At 36.7% G+C, this 16826-nt stretch overlaps 1 protein-coding gene across 4 annotated transcripts in view; it reads right to left on the bottom strand.

The window, feature by feature from the left end:
* The window catches only part of CHID1 (chitinase domain containing 1), a 96198-nt gene that overhangs the window by 61320 nt on the left and 18052 nt on the right, over positions 1 to 16826 (bottom strand). For all 4 annotated transcript variants that reach the window (XM_041481174.1, XM_041481175.1, XM_041481176.1 and 1 more), the window contains exon 9: positions 15455 to 15547. In XM_041481174.1, coding sequence (XP_041337108.1) covers positions 15455 to 15547 — 93 coding nt within the window. The remainder of the gene's footprint in view (positions 1 to 15454; positions 15548 to 16826) is intronic.

Here is a 16826-nt window from a genome sequence, read left to right as displayed (position 1 = left end):
CAGCTAAAAACTCTGTGATGCATCTCTGCCATTTAAGAGGCAGACTTATAGGATTGTACAAGGTTCCTCTAGAGAGCAGAGGAGAGAGACTGGAGAATTCAGACTTTCCCAATAGTACCAGAAACTGGCACTTAAGCTGGAAATTAGAAGCCAAGCCTTGTCTAGGCAAGGTATGCTTTAAAAACCACTCATGTTCCATCTTAAATGTAAAAACAAAAATGATGCTCAGTGACAGATGCAAGTAATAAACAGAAAAATCACATATTTTGATCTTTATCCCTTTTGGATCGGTGTGCAAATTCTACATCCAACCATATGTGCTGCAAGGATCACCAGAGCATAACAGTGTTCATTTATCAGTTCACAAGGACACTTTGTGTTCCACTGAATAAGCACAGAGGTGAACAAAATGCAGGTTACAAAGTAGGGCAGATTAAATCACATAACATGCCTGTCAGATTTTCAGAACCAGTGACATACTGGTCACAGGAAGGAGAAATTCCGCTCTTCTCTTTCAAGAGTTGTAACAAATTTTTAAAAAGTCTTCACTTCTGGAACCTGCTGGTGGACCTTAGGCTTTTTTATAGTCATCTGCTTGTGATGTACTGCAATTGCAAACTACAGTTGTTCTACAATAATTAAAATAATAAATTCATCTTTGAAACAATGTTATGGCAACTTGGATGTCTGTGGGCAAAGCAATTTTCCAATGCAAACTCCAGCAAAACACGTTTTAAGTAAATTGATTGTGATTACTCCTGAAGGGAAAAACATAAAAAGTAATTATAATGTGTATTAGATATTAGGGCAAGTTGGATTGCTTTATAGATTTAGCCAGGTAGTACTTTAATGAAATCTGCATGTGTAACTTAAGAAGAAACCCACAGGTAAAAATGGGTATTACCAAAATTTTCTCCAAAGCAATTTTGTAACTCAACTACTTCTATTACAAAGGAAGGCCATCTAAGTGGCAAGGGCACGAATTTCCAACTTGGAACAAACCCAGCAGCAATGAATACACTTTGTCCATTAATGTAGTGTTAAAACAGCAGCACTCTTCAAAAAAACAAGCACCACCCACCAGTTCAGTGAATAGTCAACTCTGCTCTAGTCAAGCACTTTGGGAAACTCCACTGGAACAAAACCAGGACTATTTGATTCATGCCTTCAGAACTGCTCTGAGTCAAGAAAAATGGCACTCAAGAATAAAACCCAAATATTTTTTTGACAGATATTATACTTCAAATTGGAGGTTTTTCAATCATTCTGATATTTATGTAAATTTACCTCAAGGGCAGGTATGTTCTACTGACTACTTTGTTGAGAAATCCAGCAGGGAAAGTCAGGAGACTTGGCAGAGAATATGCAATGTCCAAGAAAGTAATGCTTTCCAAGGCTAAGTCAAAAGCTTGTCATTCTTCTAAACTTTTAATACCATTTCCAAAATAGTCACTGAAGTGGCAGAAGATTCATCATCATTTATTAGTGCCGTACAATATACATAGAATCACAGAATCATCAAATATGCTAAGTTGGAAGGGATCCACAGGTTTGGTTTGCACTACTACTGAGAAAGCACTGGAGTTTTTAGCTCCTTTCAAAGCAGTTTCAATGTGGCAGTGCAATATTATGTCTCAACCTATGCAACCAGGCATTATATTATATTTTTATGTTTTCTTTACCCAATATGCTTTCCATGTTTTGATGAAAGAGCTTCTCTGGCAATGATAAATGCTCTGGTGAAAAGCAGTTGCAAAGCTAGGAAGTGTTCAGACCTGAGTCATCATTCAACCTACTTTTCTGATCGACAGTTCAGGATCCAAAAATTCATCTTACACTTCATGGTCTACTTTCAGTACAGGGTATGTGTTTTATTTGCCTGGCAAGCATATTTCAGGCAGGGGAAATATCTAAGCAAGACTACACCAATGCAAAGTATGAAGTGCATAAACAAATCTCCATAAGAAAAGACATGAAAAGTGTGACAGGTATCAGTTCTGTCACTTAAAGAGTGACTTGAAAATGCTCAAATACTGGTAATGAGGATGATATAAAATTCCACAGTAAAAGGAAAATCAAATTGTATCCTCTATCTTATAGAATTAATATTTTAAACTAACACTTTGTGGTGAATGTGTTTTCCTTGCTATCGAAAAGGAAAAGTGTCTCTCAAAGAAATGAAGCTTTATTTTTTCCTTCTTTCTGGTTTGAAACAACCGTTAATATGGAATGATATTTATCCCATTTATTTCAATTTTCTGTTTTCTAGAAAAATCTGTAGGATTTTATTTCTAAAATACCAGCCAAATGTAAATACTTGCTTAAATTTCTTGGACCAACAAGATTTTCTAAAGGATACAATATCTGTTCTTTATGGTATTTTTAAATATTTATTAAAATGTGTAAGACATATGGATTTAGCCGTATAAAAATACGTACCTGGGATTAATCTAAAAAGTGTCTGCCACTCCTGCTCAACATTTAAAGGATAAGGCAGCATACATCAGGAATTCAGAGAGGTGGCTTTCTACAAAAACCCTACAAAAATTTCTACAAGTAGAAATTATCAGTGCAGGGAAATGATTAACACTAAGGACAAGAAACAGAGCATGGGACTGCTGGGTGTGCAGAAAGGGGGTGGAAGAACAAAAGCACACTGCAAAGAGAAAATGAGACTTCTTCTTTCCAGTTCATTGCTGTTTTAACCTTAAGTGAACATTTTTTATTCTGTTATGTATTTTTCTTTTAACCAAGAGTAAAGAAGCTGCCTTACACAACATCCACGGAAATCCTCCCCATAAAAAGCCTCAGGAATACAACATAATCTTGACAAGTTCTCCCTTCAAGTAAGAGAGCAATGGCAACCTGGCAGAACTCACAGAATGATGATTCCCCCGAGAGCATAAGTCTTATTTGCACACGTTCCTGAGAATCTATCAACATTTCCCAATGGCACACTGCCACATGTATACACAAAATCCCTATTATTGGGACAACATCACAGACCTGGAAGAAACCACCTGTTTTCCTTGGTATTTCCATATATACAGCCTAGAATTCTACAGTCTCTTTTTAGTATTTTGTCTTTTAATGTCTAAAATAACTGCAGGGGGGTTTGTTTCACTGCCTAGAATGTTTATTACCTGAATCTTCCAAATTACATACAGTCAATAGGTCTCAAAATTCCCAGTAATGCTATATTGACAAGTATTTTTGTAAGGTTTTGAGTTTGTAGTCTTTCATATTGAACGACTGGAGACTGGAAAAAATACTTCAACAATGAAAGCTGCTTTCATTTACTTTCAAATGAATCTACATTCTCAATTACTTCTTGTCTCACTACAATGACTCTCAAAATGAAATAAGGAGAAAAAAGGTCTTTTAATTGACTGCTATTCCCACCAAGTTCAAGCTGCATTCTTGTAGGCTTACCTCACGTTCACTCTCCTTTATAAAAGAGAGGTTTCCTGTCTCCTCATCTTTGAATAACCTTCATAATGGAAAACTGATTGATTTTCTGTTTCCACTATGATTCTATTTCAGAAGTCAGCCTCTCAGTAATGACTTAATTTTCTTGTCATGTATAATTTTCTGTAGAGCAACTGTTTGTAAATCTTTCTTCCTCTTGAGATATTATTGGTTTTCATAGCTCGTAGCAGGTAGGAGCTACAAGACAATGCTACTGCATTTTATGAACACAGACCACTGAATTCAGTTAATGCAAAATTACTGAATAAAAATTCACTGTTTCTTCCTGCATCAAGTCTGTTCTATAGAAAATAGAAAAAAGAGCTAAATGACTACCCTGTTCATCACACAATTATAGGCATTGATAATGAAACATTCAAACGTGTAACCAAGTTCAATCTGAAACCATTTCCTTTTCCGAAAAAATCCTCTTGACAGTTTTGTAACTACCCTTTCTCATTTTAGGTTTTTCCAAACTCTCAAGATGAAAGCTCATTGAAGTAATTTTCCACTATCAGTACTTAGAAAACAATTCTACATGAATCCTGGTTTCCATGGATGTTTTGCAACTAGATTTCTGGTGTCCTCTAGATGTTTCACTTACAATGCCCTCTTACAGCTGGATCTAGGGGACAAAAAATATTTTTTCATCTTCATCTTCCAGCTACATATTTTCAAGAAGTAACAGGAACCTGACTATTAAAATTCTATGCCTATCTCTATTTGGCTTGAAACTGGTCAAATGCCAAAGAAGCTTTAGCAGAGAGATGAAAAATGTAAGAGAGAAAGCTTACAGACACCTTGTTACCTCAGAAATCAGGCTAAAAACAGAATTAAGGTCTGTCTACAACAGCAATGTATGAAGCAGCCCAGTCAGCAACAGGACCTTGAAACCTTCAAAGCCATGAACAATAATTACAGATGTAATCCCTGCTGTCAAAAGAACCTGACCATATTGAATGTTTAACCAACAAAAAAGAAATCCTCAGATAGACAAAAGCAGATTTCTACATAGTGGGGGATGGATTCCATGCAGCTGAATGGAGACTGTAAAAAGCACAGCATGTTCTCCATTTCTGACCTCTCTCCCTCAGTAAGCACATCCTCCCAGACAACAGATCAAGGCTTTTGCAGAGATGCATGTAACTCAGGCATTTCAGAAAATGCACATGCTTACTGTAAATTTAAATACCTTCATTAGTCTTTGAAATACAGATTTTTTTCTCTAATTCTTTTCTAAGGACAAAATGTTGCAAGAGGTGAAGCATGATCCAAACACAGTATCTAATCTTATGGCCTACAAACCCAGATCAATATGACAAATCAGGGACTGCACATTTCAAACCCAAAAATGTCCATTGAACCACAATGTTAAGTCAGTCCATTTCAAGAGAAACAAGCAACACAAATGCCAAGTTAGTATAAATTTCTCCTCCCAATTTTTTAATGTATTTATCAATCTCTGTACAAAAGTCTTATTCCTCTTAAAATAGAATTAAAAATCAAACTGAAAGGTTATTCCATAAAACCAGTACAATCACCTCTGGTCACATACACTCTTCCAGTCATGGTTATCCATCTGGTTCTAGTCAAAGAACACTCTGCCAGTTTCACACACTAAAGTGCTGGGACATATGAAGGCAGAAACAAAAGCAGCAGGTTCCCTCCCTTCCCATTTAAAGCCCATCTTAACATCTCCAAATCTCATTTTGCTTACATAGTATGAAAGGACATCTTATTATTAGTAAGTCAGAGAAACATCATCCCAAGAGACAAAAATTATAAAAGAATGAGCAAATGAGAAAGGAGAATTTTAATGGAAACACAACAGTCTAGCAGTTCATTTGTAATGAGTTGGAGCAGTCTGAATATCCCAAGATAATTGTTTTAGCAAACCTGGGCTAGATATTAGGGAGAACCTTCTACAGGTATAGGTAGTCTGACATCCATTCCTTTGTAGATTTTAAGAGTTTGCTAGATAAACGTCTAGTAAAAGTAATGTAGTTATAGTTTCTTTTGACTTTTAAAAGATTATTTGCACCTTCCAATGCTACACTCTACTGCTATTCTGAATAGTAGCTTAAATTCAGAAGTGAAACCTGCAACCCTACTTGTGCACTGTCTTTGTCTGGTGCACTTATTTCATGATAGCAATGTTGCACTCAGATCCTTCAGAGCATAAGGGCTATCTGTCCCTTGTCCACAGAAAAGAACACAATTTAAAATAAACAAACATCTCTACTGAAGAATGCAAGTCACATTACTGACTGTGTTCAAATATTCTCAGTAGCAAAAATCTCTTTACCAAATTCTCTGATAGGGAAGATTAATATAGATATTTTAAAACCAACAAAACCTAGACAGCTCGACGAGCAAGAAAAGTGTAACTGACTGCTACAGATTCACAACACAAAAGGTCTGGGAGTGGTTCCTTCATACACTCTGAGTGCTTCATATCTCTGAGGGACTGTGAATTTTAACAGACTGACAAGTGAAAGCTTGCTATATTTTTACCAGGAAGCAGAATGGTATCTCTGTACCTAATGAATGTTGTGCAGAACATTAAGGGCTGGCACTCTTCTTTAATACACACATCCCATCCCAGCCATTGTCTTTGCAGTCCTTGCTCTCCAAACAGGGAGAAGCATGGGATCTGTTCTTGCCATGGAGTAGCCTACACAGTATTCATGAAGCCAAACTAATTACCTGTGGCCCATCTGGTTTAAACCAGCAACAGAAGTCAAGAATGAGAAACATGCCAAGCAATATATGCCCTGAAAAGAAAGCATGAAATCTCAGCAGACTGCTAGGGACAAATCAGCCTGAAAACTGCAGTCCTCAAAGCTGAGGCAAGCTGGCAGACCATGTCACTTACAAATTCTTAAGTTACAGTGTATCTAAAACTCTGAAGATTTAGATACACTGTAACTTAAGTTACAGTGTAAATTCTTACGTTACAGTGTATCTAAAACTCTGACGTCAACAAAAGAAATACGTATCTGACAAAATCAGACAATCTGACTACCAAATAGGAAAAAATTAATTTTGACACTTGTATTTACCAGTTCCATTTTTGGGAAGGTCAACTCATCTCCTTTCATGCTGTTTCCATTACATTGCTTCAGTCTCTTCATAGGAGCCATTTAGGAAGGACTATGCACAAATGAACATCCACTGTGTCACCATTTGCTTCTCATAATTTCCAAACTATTCTAGTGCCTTCATGCCAGGGCTTAATGCCCAGGCAAGCCATGCTCCAACAGCAGAACATCACGCAAAACAAGCTTGTACTCTGGAACATATGAGCCTAATTTAAAAACTCTAACACACCAAATGTAGCCTTAATTCCTCCTTGCATAAAATGCTCACCATTTTTCTTCTTTTTGTTTTTGGAAAGTTTTCCAACTTAATACTGAAACGTGTGTAGTAATTGCTCTAGACCAGCTGGCTCAAAATTGGTAGAGCTACAAATGACAGATATGCAGAGGAATACATTCCACCCTTTCTTCTCTTTGGCTGTTGTTAGCTGACCTACAGATTATTTCAATGATTCTCCCTACTGGGAATTCAAAACCAGATGTGTGCACTTGCTTCAGAAGATGTCAGTAGAGTCAGACCTTCGTTGCATTGATTTTAGATTGTAAAGTATAATCTTTAAAAGAGCCAGTTCTAGAAAAGAATAGATTTGTTCCTCTTGAGTCCTTTCTGAATCTATGCAAAACGCATGGAACATCTCATGGCTGCAGCCAGAGCCACGCAGTACAGAGCTGGGCAGCCCAACAAACAACAGCAAAACCTGGGAAGTCATCAGCAAGGGAAACAGATGTAGTTTAGAGCCATTAACAAGCATCCAGATTTACTGTCACTAACAGAATTCACTTTAAAAAGAGATGCCACTGACAGACACACTTTGAGCCTTTATACAGGGAAAAACACGAGCCCAGTAGCATGACTGAGTAAGATTTAATAGTATTACCATAATTTGAAGACATTATTAAACTTGCTCCAATAACTGTTACTACGCAATCAGTAATAATTTCCTACTGAGTCTTCGGTTCCCCTCAGTATAAACTCGTATCTCAAGCTATATCTTGTGATCCAAATCAAACATATTATACAGGTTCTCTAACATGCAATAAAAATTACTACATCAGTCAGTTAGCCTAGACAGCCCTCTTAGTAATTTCTGTGCCTTCTTGAGTGGTGAATTTTATGCACAGGCCCGATTACAAAATTTCTTGATATGTAACTGTACTTCTCATATTCCTGACAGTCCCATTTTTTATTTTTTTTTTTTTAGGATACTCACAGGAAGATGGACAACTATGGGAACAATTGAGGGCAAAGTGTTATTACCAACTAGTCACAACAAACATGAAACTGCATATTTAGCTTTCAGATTTTTCCTCCCAAGTCCCGTTTTCTGTACATTGATTGTCCAATGCAGAGCATATACGGTACATACTTAGTAACTACAATAAATAAACACCATTTTTAGAATTGCTTGCTTTTCTGTGACCTCATTTGTCAAACTGGAAAGAAAGGTCAGAAAGACTAGACATGTGGAAAGCTCAGAAAAATTCAGCAATAGTATTACTGATTCCAACAAAATAAGATTATTATGACCCAGTTTCTCACAAATATTTTAACTTTTCATAATTTAAAGTATATGTATTGGTAAAGCAAAATCTTACTTAATAAACAGTATTCTATAAAGTTGGTGTTCTAATATGCTGTTATTTGACATAATCTGGTAATTGGAAACTTCATCTGAAGCAAGCAATATGTTTCCTGCTGGTTTGATCTGGCATTATTTACTTACCAAAATTTCAATGCTCTACATTCTGTCCCACATAGTCCTTTCTGAGAATCATGCTAAAAGTAAGTGACAGTTTCCACTTCATTCCAAAACAGACACATGTTAGAAGCTGCTTATAATTTAATTGAACTTGTTTACCATATATTATCATAAAAATTACCCTGCTGTTTACTTGCATATTCTACATCAGAATTGCTACTTGCCAGAAATACTTCTAAGGGAAACAGTGTGTATATATACACTGGAATAGCACACCAACACATCATTCTGTATACACCAAGTTATGGCAAGGCAATTGAATCTGCAGCAACTTCTAAAGATGACAGATTACTGATATAAAACAAAAATGTAATTACAAGTGTCTGTTCATAATCAGTTTATAAAAGACCAAAGCACCTATTTTCTTTATGCAAAACACTGGTCAATTGTGGCATCCATTAGGCTGAGGAAGTGTGAGGTCAATGAGCAGTTATTCATTGTATGCTCTTCCTACTTTTCCGTCAAATATGTAAATATATTTATAGGAAAGGCAGAAAAGAGCATGACAACACTAAGAGAAGGGACAACATGTCTACCCTCCTGCCAATCTTTCCAAGAGGCAGAGTAGCAAAATTAAGCTGATATCAACTGCTACTGGATAGAAGTAATGAAGATTGCATAGATTCTGGTAATTTTCATTACACAGAAGCTCTACAAAGAAAAGGCTAAAGATACTTAAGACAGTACTTCACATACACAATGTTTTTGCAGCAAGAATAAAGAATAAACTGAGTAGCTAAAATGTTAATTTTGAAGAAGTGGCAGTTTAGTGCTGGAAAATACTGATAATACATACCTCTAGAAGTTTTAAGTAACAGGAAGAGAAGCTGTAGATTTTATTTTTTTTTTCCTTACATATGCAAATATGAAATCCAAAGTTGGGGATGCTTGCTGTATTTTGATGAGACAAGAACATACATTATGTTCAAATACTTGAAGTTGGAGAGTGATTTGGGTTCCTGTAGCTTTAAAATGAAAGCAGGTGCACTACAGCTGTGCATCTCAAGAAGTCCATAAAGACAGAAATTTTTTCTAGAAGCTATGAGGTTAAGTGTACCTTTTATCAGGGAGAAACATGTTTGGTTTTAATTTAAATCCTGCTTTGATATATGCTGTCAGAAACCAGCCAGGAGATAACAAATTATTCTAGCTAAACTGTATGCAATTTGCCAATAGTAGCATTTTTTGAGAATGTCACAAGGACAGTGACAGCTCCAGTGGTTTATTTACAAAGTGCTTCATTCTTACTTATAATCCCCAACACCGTGTCCCATAAGGCTGAATGAAACCATCTTGCTCACTGACCTCTGCTTTGTACTGGCAGGCATGTTATTAAAACACAGCTAAGAACAGCAGCTATTTTGCATACAATTACTTAAATCAAGGAGCAAGGTTTGATATATCCAGTCATTATTATGCTAGACTTGATAAAATTACTAAAATTATAAAGCTATTTTGTGTTACCTGAAGCTTCTTAAACAATTGAAACAATCTCTTTCTAACACTGTCTTCCATGCATTTTAATTATGATTGATACATAAAAAGCTCCAAAGTTTTAGAGATTTTTCAGCAGATTTTGATATTTTTTCTCAGAAATGCAGCAATAGCTACATCTGTAACTCTAAAACTCTTAACAGTGACAAAGTGGGGCAGGTGGGGAAATAACAGAGGAGATGCAACTGCTGCAACAGGCAGGGACTTGTCACCATTGCCCCCTCTCCCTTAAGTCACATGTTCAGTCAGGTGGAAAGATGACAGGGAATCTTTTGTGTCATGTGCCCTGTTTGCCTAAAAGGTTTCTACTAGGGAAGAAGGGTGTGATTCCTGTAATCCATTTCTCTCTTGGACTACTGGATACTCCTCAACCAATTCACCTCATTGTGGAGTTCCCAGAGGGCTTTCCAGTTCAGAAAGCCCCCCTGGGCAGCACTAGAGTGCACCACCAAAGATCATGCTGACAGAGCAGCCTCTCACCTCAGCACCTGAGTTTACTTGTTTACTTTCTCCCATTTACAGATTCTGTACAACATCAAGAGATAAAGAATCATCTGTTATTCAAGGAGCAGCTACTGTCTTGCAGCCTGAAGAGAGGTGTGTTAAAAGGACATTCATCACACAGGGCAAACTGCCTAGTGCATATCCTAACCATCAAAATGTCAATAAAGAGTATAGTATTGTATTATGAAGTGACACAACCAATGCCATTTTTACTTCTACTTGCCCAAAGGACTATACTTCAGGAGATGATAAATGCCCAAGGAAAGCAATCACTAACAACCTAAACACAGGGTTATTTAACACTGTGTTTAACAAAATGGACAGCTTTTAATGAGTGTATAATGAGACTTAACATATTTATATCATATGTCTAAAGTCTGTAATAAACTACAAATGCCAGGAAGGCAATGGTTATGCAGCCATGGATAGACTGAGAACCCCTGTGAAGAAAACACCATACCTACAGCTTCCAGGAACTTTTTGTTTTTGTTCTTTCTCAGGACAGCAAGAAACAGGAAAATTACTGATGCTCCCTCCAATGATAGCTTATGTAAATAAACCTTATTTTCTTTACTCATTGTTTTCTTGACAGTAATTGGGAAACACAGTGGAAAAAATGGTTGCTGAACCTGGACAAAACATGCAACAATCTAGTCAGATAAAATTCAATTTACTTGCAGACAGAAAAGAGTTACTACACAAAGTCTCACTTTTTCTTTGACAACACATTCCTAACATTATAAAGAATTTAAGTACAGAGAAACAAAATAACCAACTCAATGCCTATGACTTATAAGAACATGTGCAACCAAATTTCAAGGTCCATTTGCCATATTTATTTTTCCCCCCAATATAGTTATGCAAGTGCATACTTAGGTATAAAGGTAGTTCACTCCAGCACAGCTATCCTATTTGGAAAGAGGCTTGTGAAATCAGTATAAAAACATTCACATATCTTTTCCCAGTACAATTTCTGCAGAACAATAAAACACTGAATTGCATATATTTAAGGCGGGAACTTAATCAAGCCCAGGATTAGTAGGACCAATGGAGTTACTCACCATCAGCAATGGACAGAATATGCCTGGCTGCCCACTGACCTTATAGAAATGATACCCATAGTTTATACATGCCTCAATATCCATGCACATTAAAAGCAGTAAAATTCTAATTTTGAGATATTCTGTTGAAAGACAGAGTGGAAATCTTCAGCAAATCATCTGCTCTAGCAACCTCTTAAACACCACTGCAACCCTTGCACGCCTCTTCAGACATCTGCAACTGCAAGACTACAATCCACAGGGGAGAATTACACATACACACTTCACAAAGAATAGCTTTGGCTCCTGCTGTTCCTCTCTTTTGTAAATCATTTATATTTTCAGGAAAATCATGCAATTCCTAGATATCAGGTGGATGAAAACACTATCTCAATCTCTGTTTTCCACCATGGGAACTCTACAAGCATTCTCTGTGACAGTAAAGCCTGCTAGAGAGATTCCTGCCTCCTAATCAACATCCGAACACATTCCCAGCTCTTGATTACTCTTGATTATGTCAGCTCAACTGCCTCTGGTTAATGTTGTGAAAAGCCAGAAAATGTGTGGATTTAAAAAGAGTGAAGTTTTCTTTTAGTCCAGAACATTTTACAAGCAAACCAAAATCCAAAGGCACTGCCTCAGTTACTAAATCAAGGTTCAGTAGAGGATCAGTCTTACTTAATTTTTGTTGCAAAAGTTGAATTTGAGAAGTTAAACAGATGATCCAACATGTTTTCTTCCTGCATCCCACACTCAATCTCATGTGCATGTGCAGTGCTGGATTTTCCAGACGAGCTTTCCCTGAGCGAACTGGTATTTTTAGCTCTTAAGTGTCTCCTTTCAAATAGCATTTGCTGACAGACTGCTTTGATCTTAATGCATATCAAAAGTCTAAATTACAAATTCCTAAATAAATTGCTTACATTTGACTATGCTCTCTTTAAATTTTAATCAGGGTAGAACACAAAAGGGACAATGTCTCAGCTCCTAACATCCCAGTTGGGTAGGATATTCCACATATTGCTCATGTCTCCTTTATCAGTCTATTGCCAGCTGCTGAACTCTGATATAGTTTTTGATTCTTGATGGTACTTATTTCCATGGCTTTTGCTGTATTTTTCAGTAACAGTCTACAGTGATTCCACAAACTAAAGAATGTAAGATGCATTAAAGCACACTTTCAACCATGTGGAAGTGTTAAAACCCAAAGTGAATTTCAAGACACGAGATATTTAATACACAGTAGGAGGTGCTTTTCAGTTCAAGCTTTGTATCCAATAAATCAAATATTTTCAAGTACAGCTGCTATCCAAAAAGTCAAGCAAGACAGAAAGAAAATTTCAGAATTATGATTGTTGATGTAATTAAATCAAATATATCTCTACACTTTAAAGTATACATGGACATTGTGAATGTTTTAGGATGTTTCTGTAAGTTATGAATCTATTTGAAACAACCTATTTACTCAAAAACTTTGTGTTTTTCCTAGTTAATGGAATAAGAATATACACACAGAAGACACAGACAGGTGGCTTATGTAAGATTATGGATGGAAAAGAATGTGATTAATGAATTCTCCTGAGTCATAAAGGTTTATGGATAAATCCCAAAAACTTTAGGAATGCATAAAGGTATATATATTTGGTTTAGATGAATGAGACTTTCATATTCTTTTCTATAAACTACAGCTGCTATTTCTCACAGTTCCTCTACAAACAGGCCATTTAGGAACTGGCATGTGAAACTTATTGCAGGTTAAAAATTGCACTTTAGATAGGCATCTCTTTCCAGCTCTAATAGTGCATCCCTAAATCCCAGTTCAGAAAGGTTTCAGAACTGTAACCTCACTATTGTGTCAATATACAGGACAGCAGGAGGCAGCAATGACAACACAAGATCCAAACCTTAGTGTGGTGTTCAACAGAGAAATAGACCTGAAAGCTAGTTATCCTTAAAATGCAAATTCCAGTCCAGGCAAAACATGTTTAAGAATACAGAAGTTTTATAGAGGTTCCAACTCTTGTTTAGGGACTTAGAAAAAATAGACTGTAGAGTCCCACATGACTTAGAGAAACAAAACAGACTTAGGTCCATCTGGCTGACCTTGGTAACATCAATAGATATCACAATGAACAGGAATGTTGAGGTTTATGCTATTCTCCACTTTCTCCCTACCACCAAAAGCATAAATGCACTTCAAACGTGAACACTGTTTATAGCAATTACTTAAATTTTACCAGAGCATGCATTAGTATTTTAAAAAGCATCTCTGTGATGCAGTGACTGATAAGGCATTTTAGAAAAATGTTTTGAAATGTTCTCTTTTGCTTTACCTGCAAAACTAAAATTAATAGCAACAGAAAATTACTTTTTAAAGTAACTATCAATTGGAATGAGAGGTAGGATGTAAGAGGGCAGCATGAAAGATTGGAATAAATGACAGCCAGGAGATAAGACATAATAATTTTGCATTATTTTTGATTTAACCATATCAGAAGAAATTCAAAATACTTGTTAGAACCATTGAAAAGTCATGTGATGCAAAGGCATATCAGCACACAATTTTCCTGAGAAATCTGCAACAAATTAGAGGATCAGTGATCCAGAGCCAAGGTAAAAGCATAGGTGCTTGAGGGATATGAAGGAATCTCCTCAAAATGCAGCTAGGCCTTCAGTCCTTTAAGTAAATGACTCCGCATAGGTAATATTTTACAAAACTGCCTACTTTACAAATTTACATGGAATTTATTGTTTTCTTTTGCTACAGTCTTCAACATATTGTTTCTCTCTCTCTGCCTATCAAAATTGCGTGGACATCCCCGCACAGGAAGCAAAGGGATTTTTGCATTAAACTAGCTACTTCTTGTAAGGATATAAATCAGTTATAGCATGCAACAGAGGAAAATATAAAGAAAAAAGAAGTACCCTCAAGTACATACTTTACAGAAAATAAACTGCAATCAGATTTCAGGCAGCTATTGAAGAACAAAATTAGGTAGATATTGTTCTGGGCTTACAGGCTTAAGATGGCAGGAAGTACCTATATTCAGGAATTGGTTTGGATGGGGTTACATTACTAATGTACAGAAGAGGTGACAGCACAGTTACAGGGCAGATGCTAACTGACCTCAGCACAAGGACAGCCTTTTAGTCATCTGCTAAAGAATCCCTGAATCTTTTCAGCCAGATGCATTTAAGTCTGCACAGATAGCTGTAAGTAGAAATGCTTTATTTCCCCAACATGCTATAGGATCTCTTCGTAAAACTCAACAAAAACTTCAGGTCATTGCAGAGAGAAGTCCAGTCACAGAAGCAACATTTACGACTGCGCTCAGACATTAAATTTTCTCAGCCTTTTTGGCAGTTTGAAAATGAACGTACACTGAAAGATGTGGCAGCCTACAAGAAGTTTAGGAGGCTGTACAACACTGTCCTGAAACTGTGCTGTTAAACTGTCATAATGTGTACTGGCAGTGAGCATATCCATACCGCTGCACAGCCCAAAGCAAGAAAAATAAGAAATTGTCATATTTTTCGTTAGCTGTCTACCGACTCTCATTTGAAAAAGTACCTAACAATTCTTCCCTGTTTGACTTACATTACTGAGTTTTTATATGCAGGCAATAAGGTTGCTGAACAGCTTAAAGGAAGAAATGAAACTTGGAGGGAAAAAAAAAAAATCTTGCATTGCCAACTATGCAATTGTCAGTCAACTGTGTACTTGCAGCTGGGAAAGCCAACCACAACCTCGGCTGCACCAAGGCAGGTGGGCAGCAAGTCAAGGGAGGAAATTCTGCCCCTCTATCCTGTTCTCATGACACCCCAGCTGGAGTGCGGGAAGAACAAGGTCCAGCATAGCACCTCTCCTTGTTGGCTCTTCTATCACATCAAAAATTAAGAGATATGTATGAATGCACATAGTTACCAAGACTATTCAGTGCAACATGCATGGAGAAAGAACTACCAATCAAATCCAAACAATTTCTTCTTATTTTAACTGCACAGCTTTAAACAAAGCTTTGAGCTTACTGTTTATCAGACAAGAAAATATTTCTCACCTGGAAACTGCCCTCTAAAGAGGAATACTCACCCTGCTGCAACTGCAGGAGGGATGACCAGTATGAATTTAAGTTGTGCTTCATGCAGAGCTTCAGAAAGGTGAGTGAGCAAGTGAATCAACTCCCTGAAACAGAAATATACTATTAGAGGGAAAGGCAGGAAAACTGCTGCCATATATTGACAAGAACAAGTAACAGTAGTAATAATTGAAAAGGTGCAGCTGGCAAGAGAGACAAACACAATTTGTTGCAAATTATCATAGCAGAAAAAAACAATTAGGAAGACTGATTAGGTTTACCCTCTTTAAGGACTATGAACACTGCATTGCTTGAGAGTCTTAGTTTTATTTGAACTGGTGATCACCCTGGGGTTCTAAGTGTTTCTTAGTTTTATTTTATTTTTCTAACTATGCATTGTTAGCATGTAAAACAAGCCAGCATACTTTATCAGAGCAGATCACTTCTTGAGGTCATTTTTGGTGAAAAGAATTAGATCAATAGAAGAACCAAACACTGTTCTGAAGAAGCAAATTTTGAAGAAAATAAAGTTGCCACTATGTTGCTGCACACAAGAATTTGTAAAGACACTTTCACAGCAGAACATGCACCTTTCAAGGGATATTTCTGAGGCCTGTGTTTAGAAATATTTCTTCTGATGGTTTTTTTCTTGTATAAGTAATCCTTTTGTTTCTCCATGCTTTACTGTATACCTACAAAATACACATTTGACAATGTCATATCTGGAAAGAGCATCTTCTGTCTGCATCATTTAAATAAAGACTTCCACAAAAGCTGATTTTCATATCCATATTCTTGGTATTTCAATAGTAAAATAAACTCTAAAATTCTTATGCAAACTGGTTTTAGCACTCCTAACTGGAAGGTTGATGTTAATAGAAAACCCTTCAATCTGCAGAAACTAAGTTTAATGTCATCTTAAGAGGAATCCAAGATTACCTTAAATTTGCACTACAAACATGGCCCTTCTGAGTGCCTTTCTTAAGTCATTTGATTCTTCAAAACAAAGTTAACTTTCCTATTTTTCACCTGGCCACGAGGACCCACAAACACAGTCAGATGATATTAGTACAGAACTCTAGATCTGTTTAGGACTACACTTAAACCAGAACCAAATAGAAAGCAACTTCACTATCCATTCCAGGAGGCTGAAAGTGCTTAAGCAGGAAAGGCAGAATGGACAAACGCCATCATCCAACCTGTTTGCTCCACTTACACTGGATTAGACCTGAACTCTCAGAAAACATCTTGGTACTGTCATGCCTTTCAAGGCAGTGTAATCCTAGAGATATTCTCCTCAGGCTATTGCTCTTCCTATATAATTATCTGTCACAGTGATTATGCTTGAAACACTATCCAAAGGTAACCCAGTATTTCCATTTTCCC

The sequence above is a fragment of the Pyrgilauda ruficollis genome, unplaced genomic scaffold, assembly GCF_017590135.1.
Source record: "Pyrgilauda ruficollis isolate IOZ18807 unplaced genomic scaffold, ASM1759013v1 scaffold55, whole genome shotgun sequence".
Taxonomy (NCBI): domain Eukaryota; kingdom Metazoa; phylum Chordata; class Aves; order Passeriformes; family Passeridae; genus Pyrgilauda; species Pyrgilauda ruficollis.
Note: the sequence above shows the minus strand (reverse complement) of the source record. Positions and strands in the feature narration are given on the sequence as shown.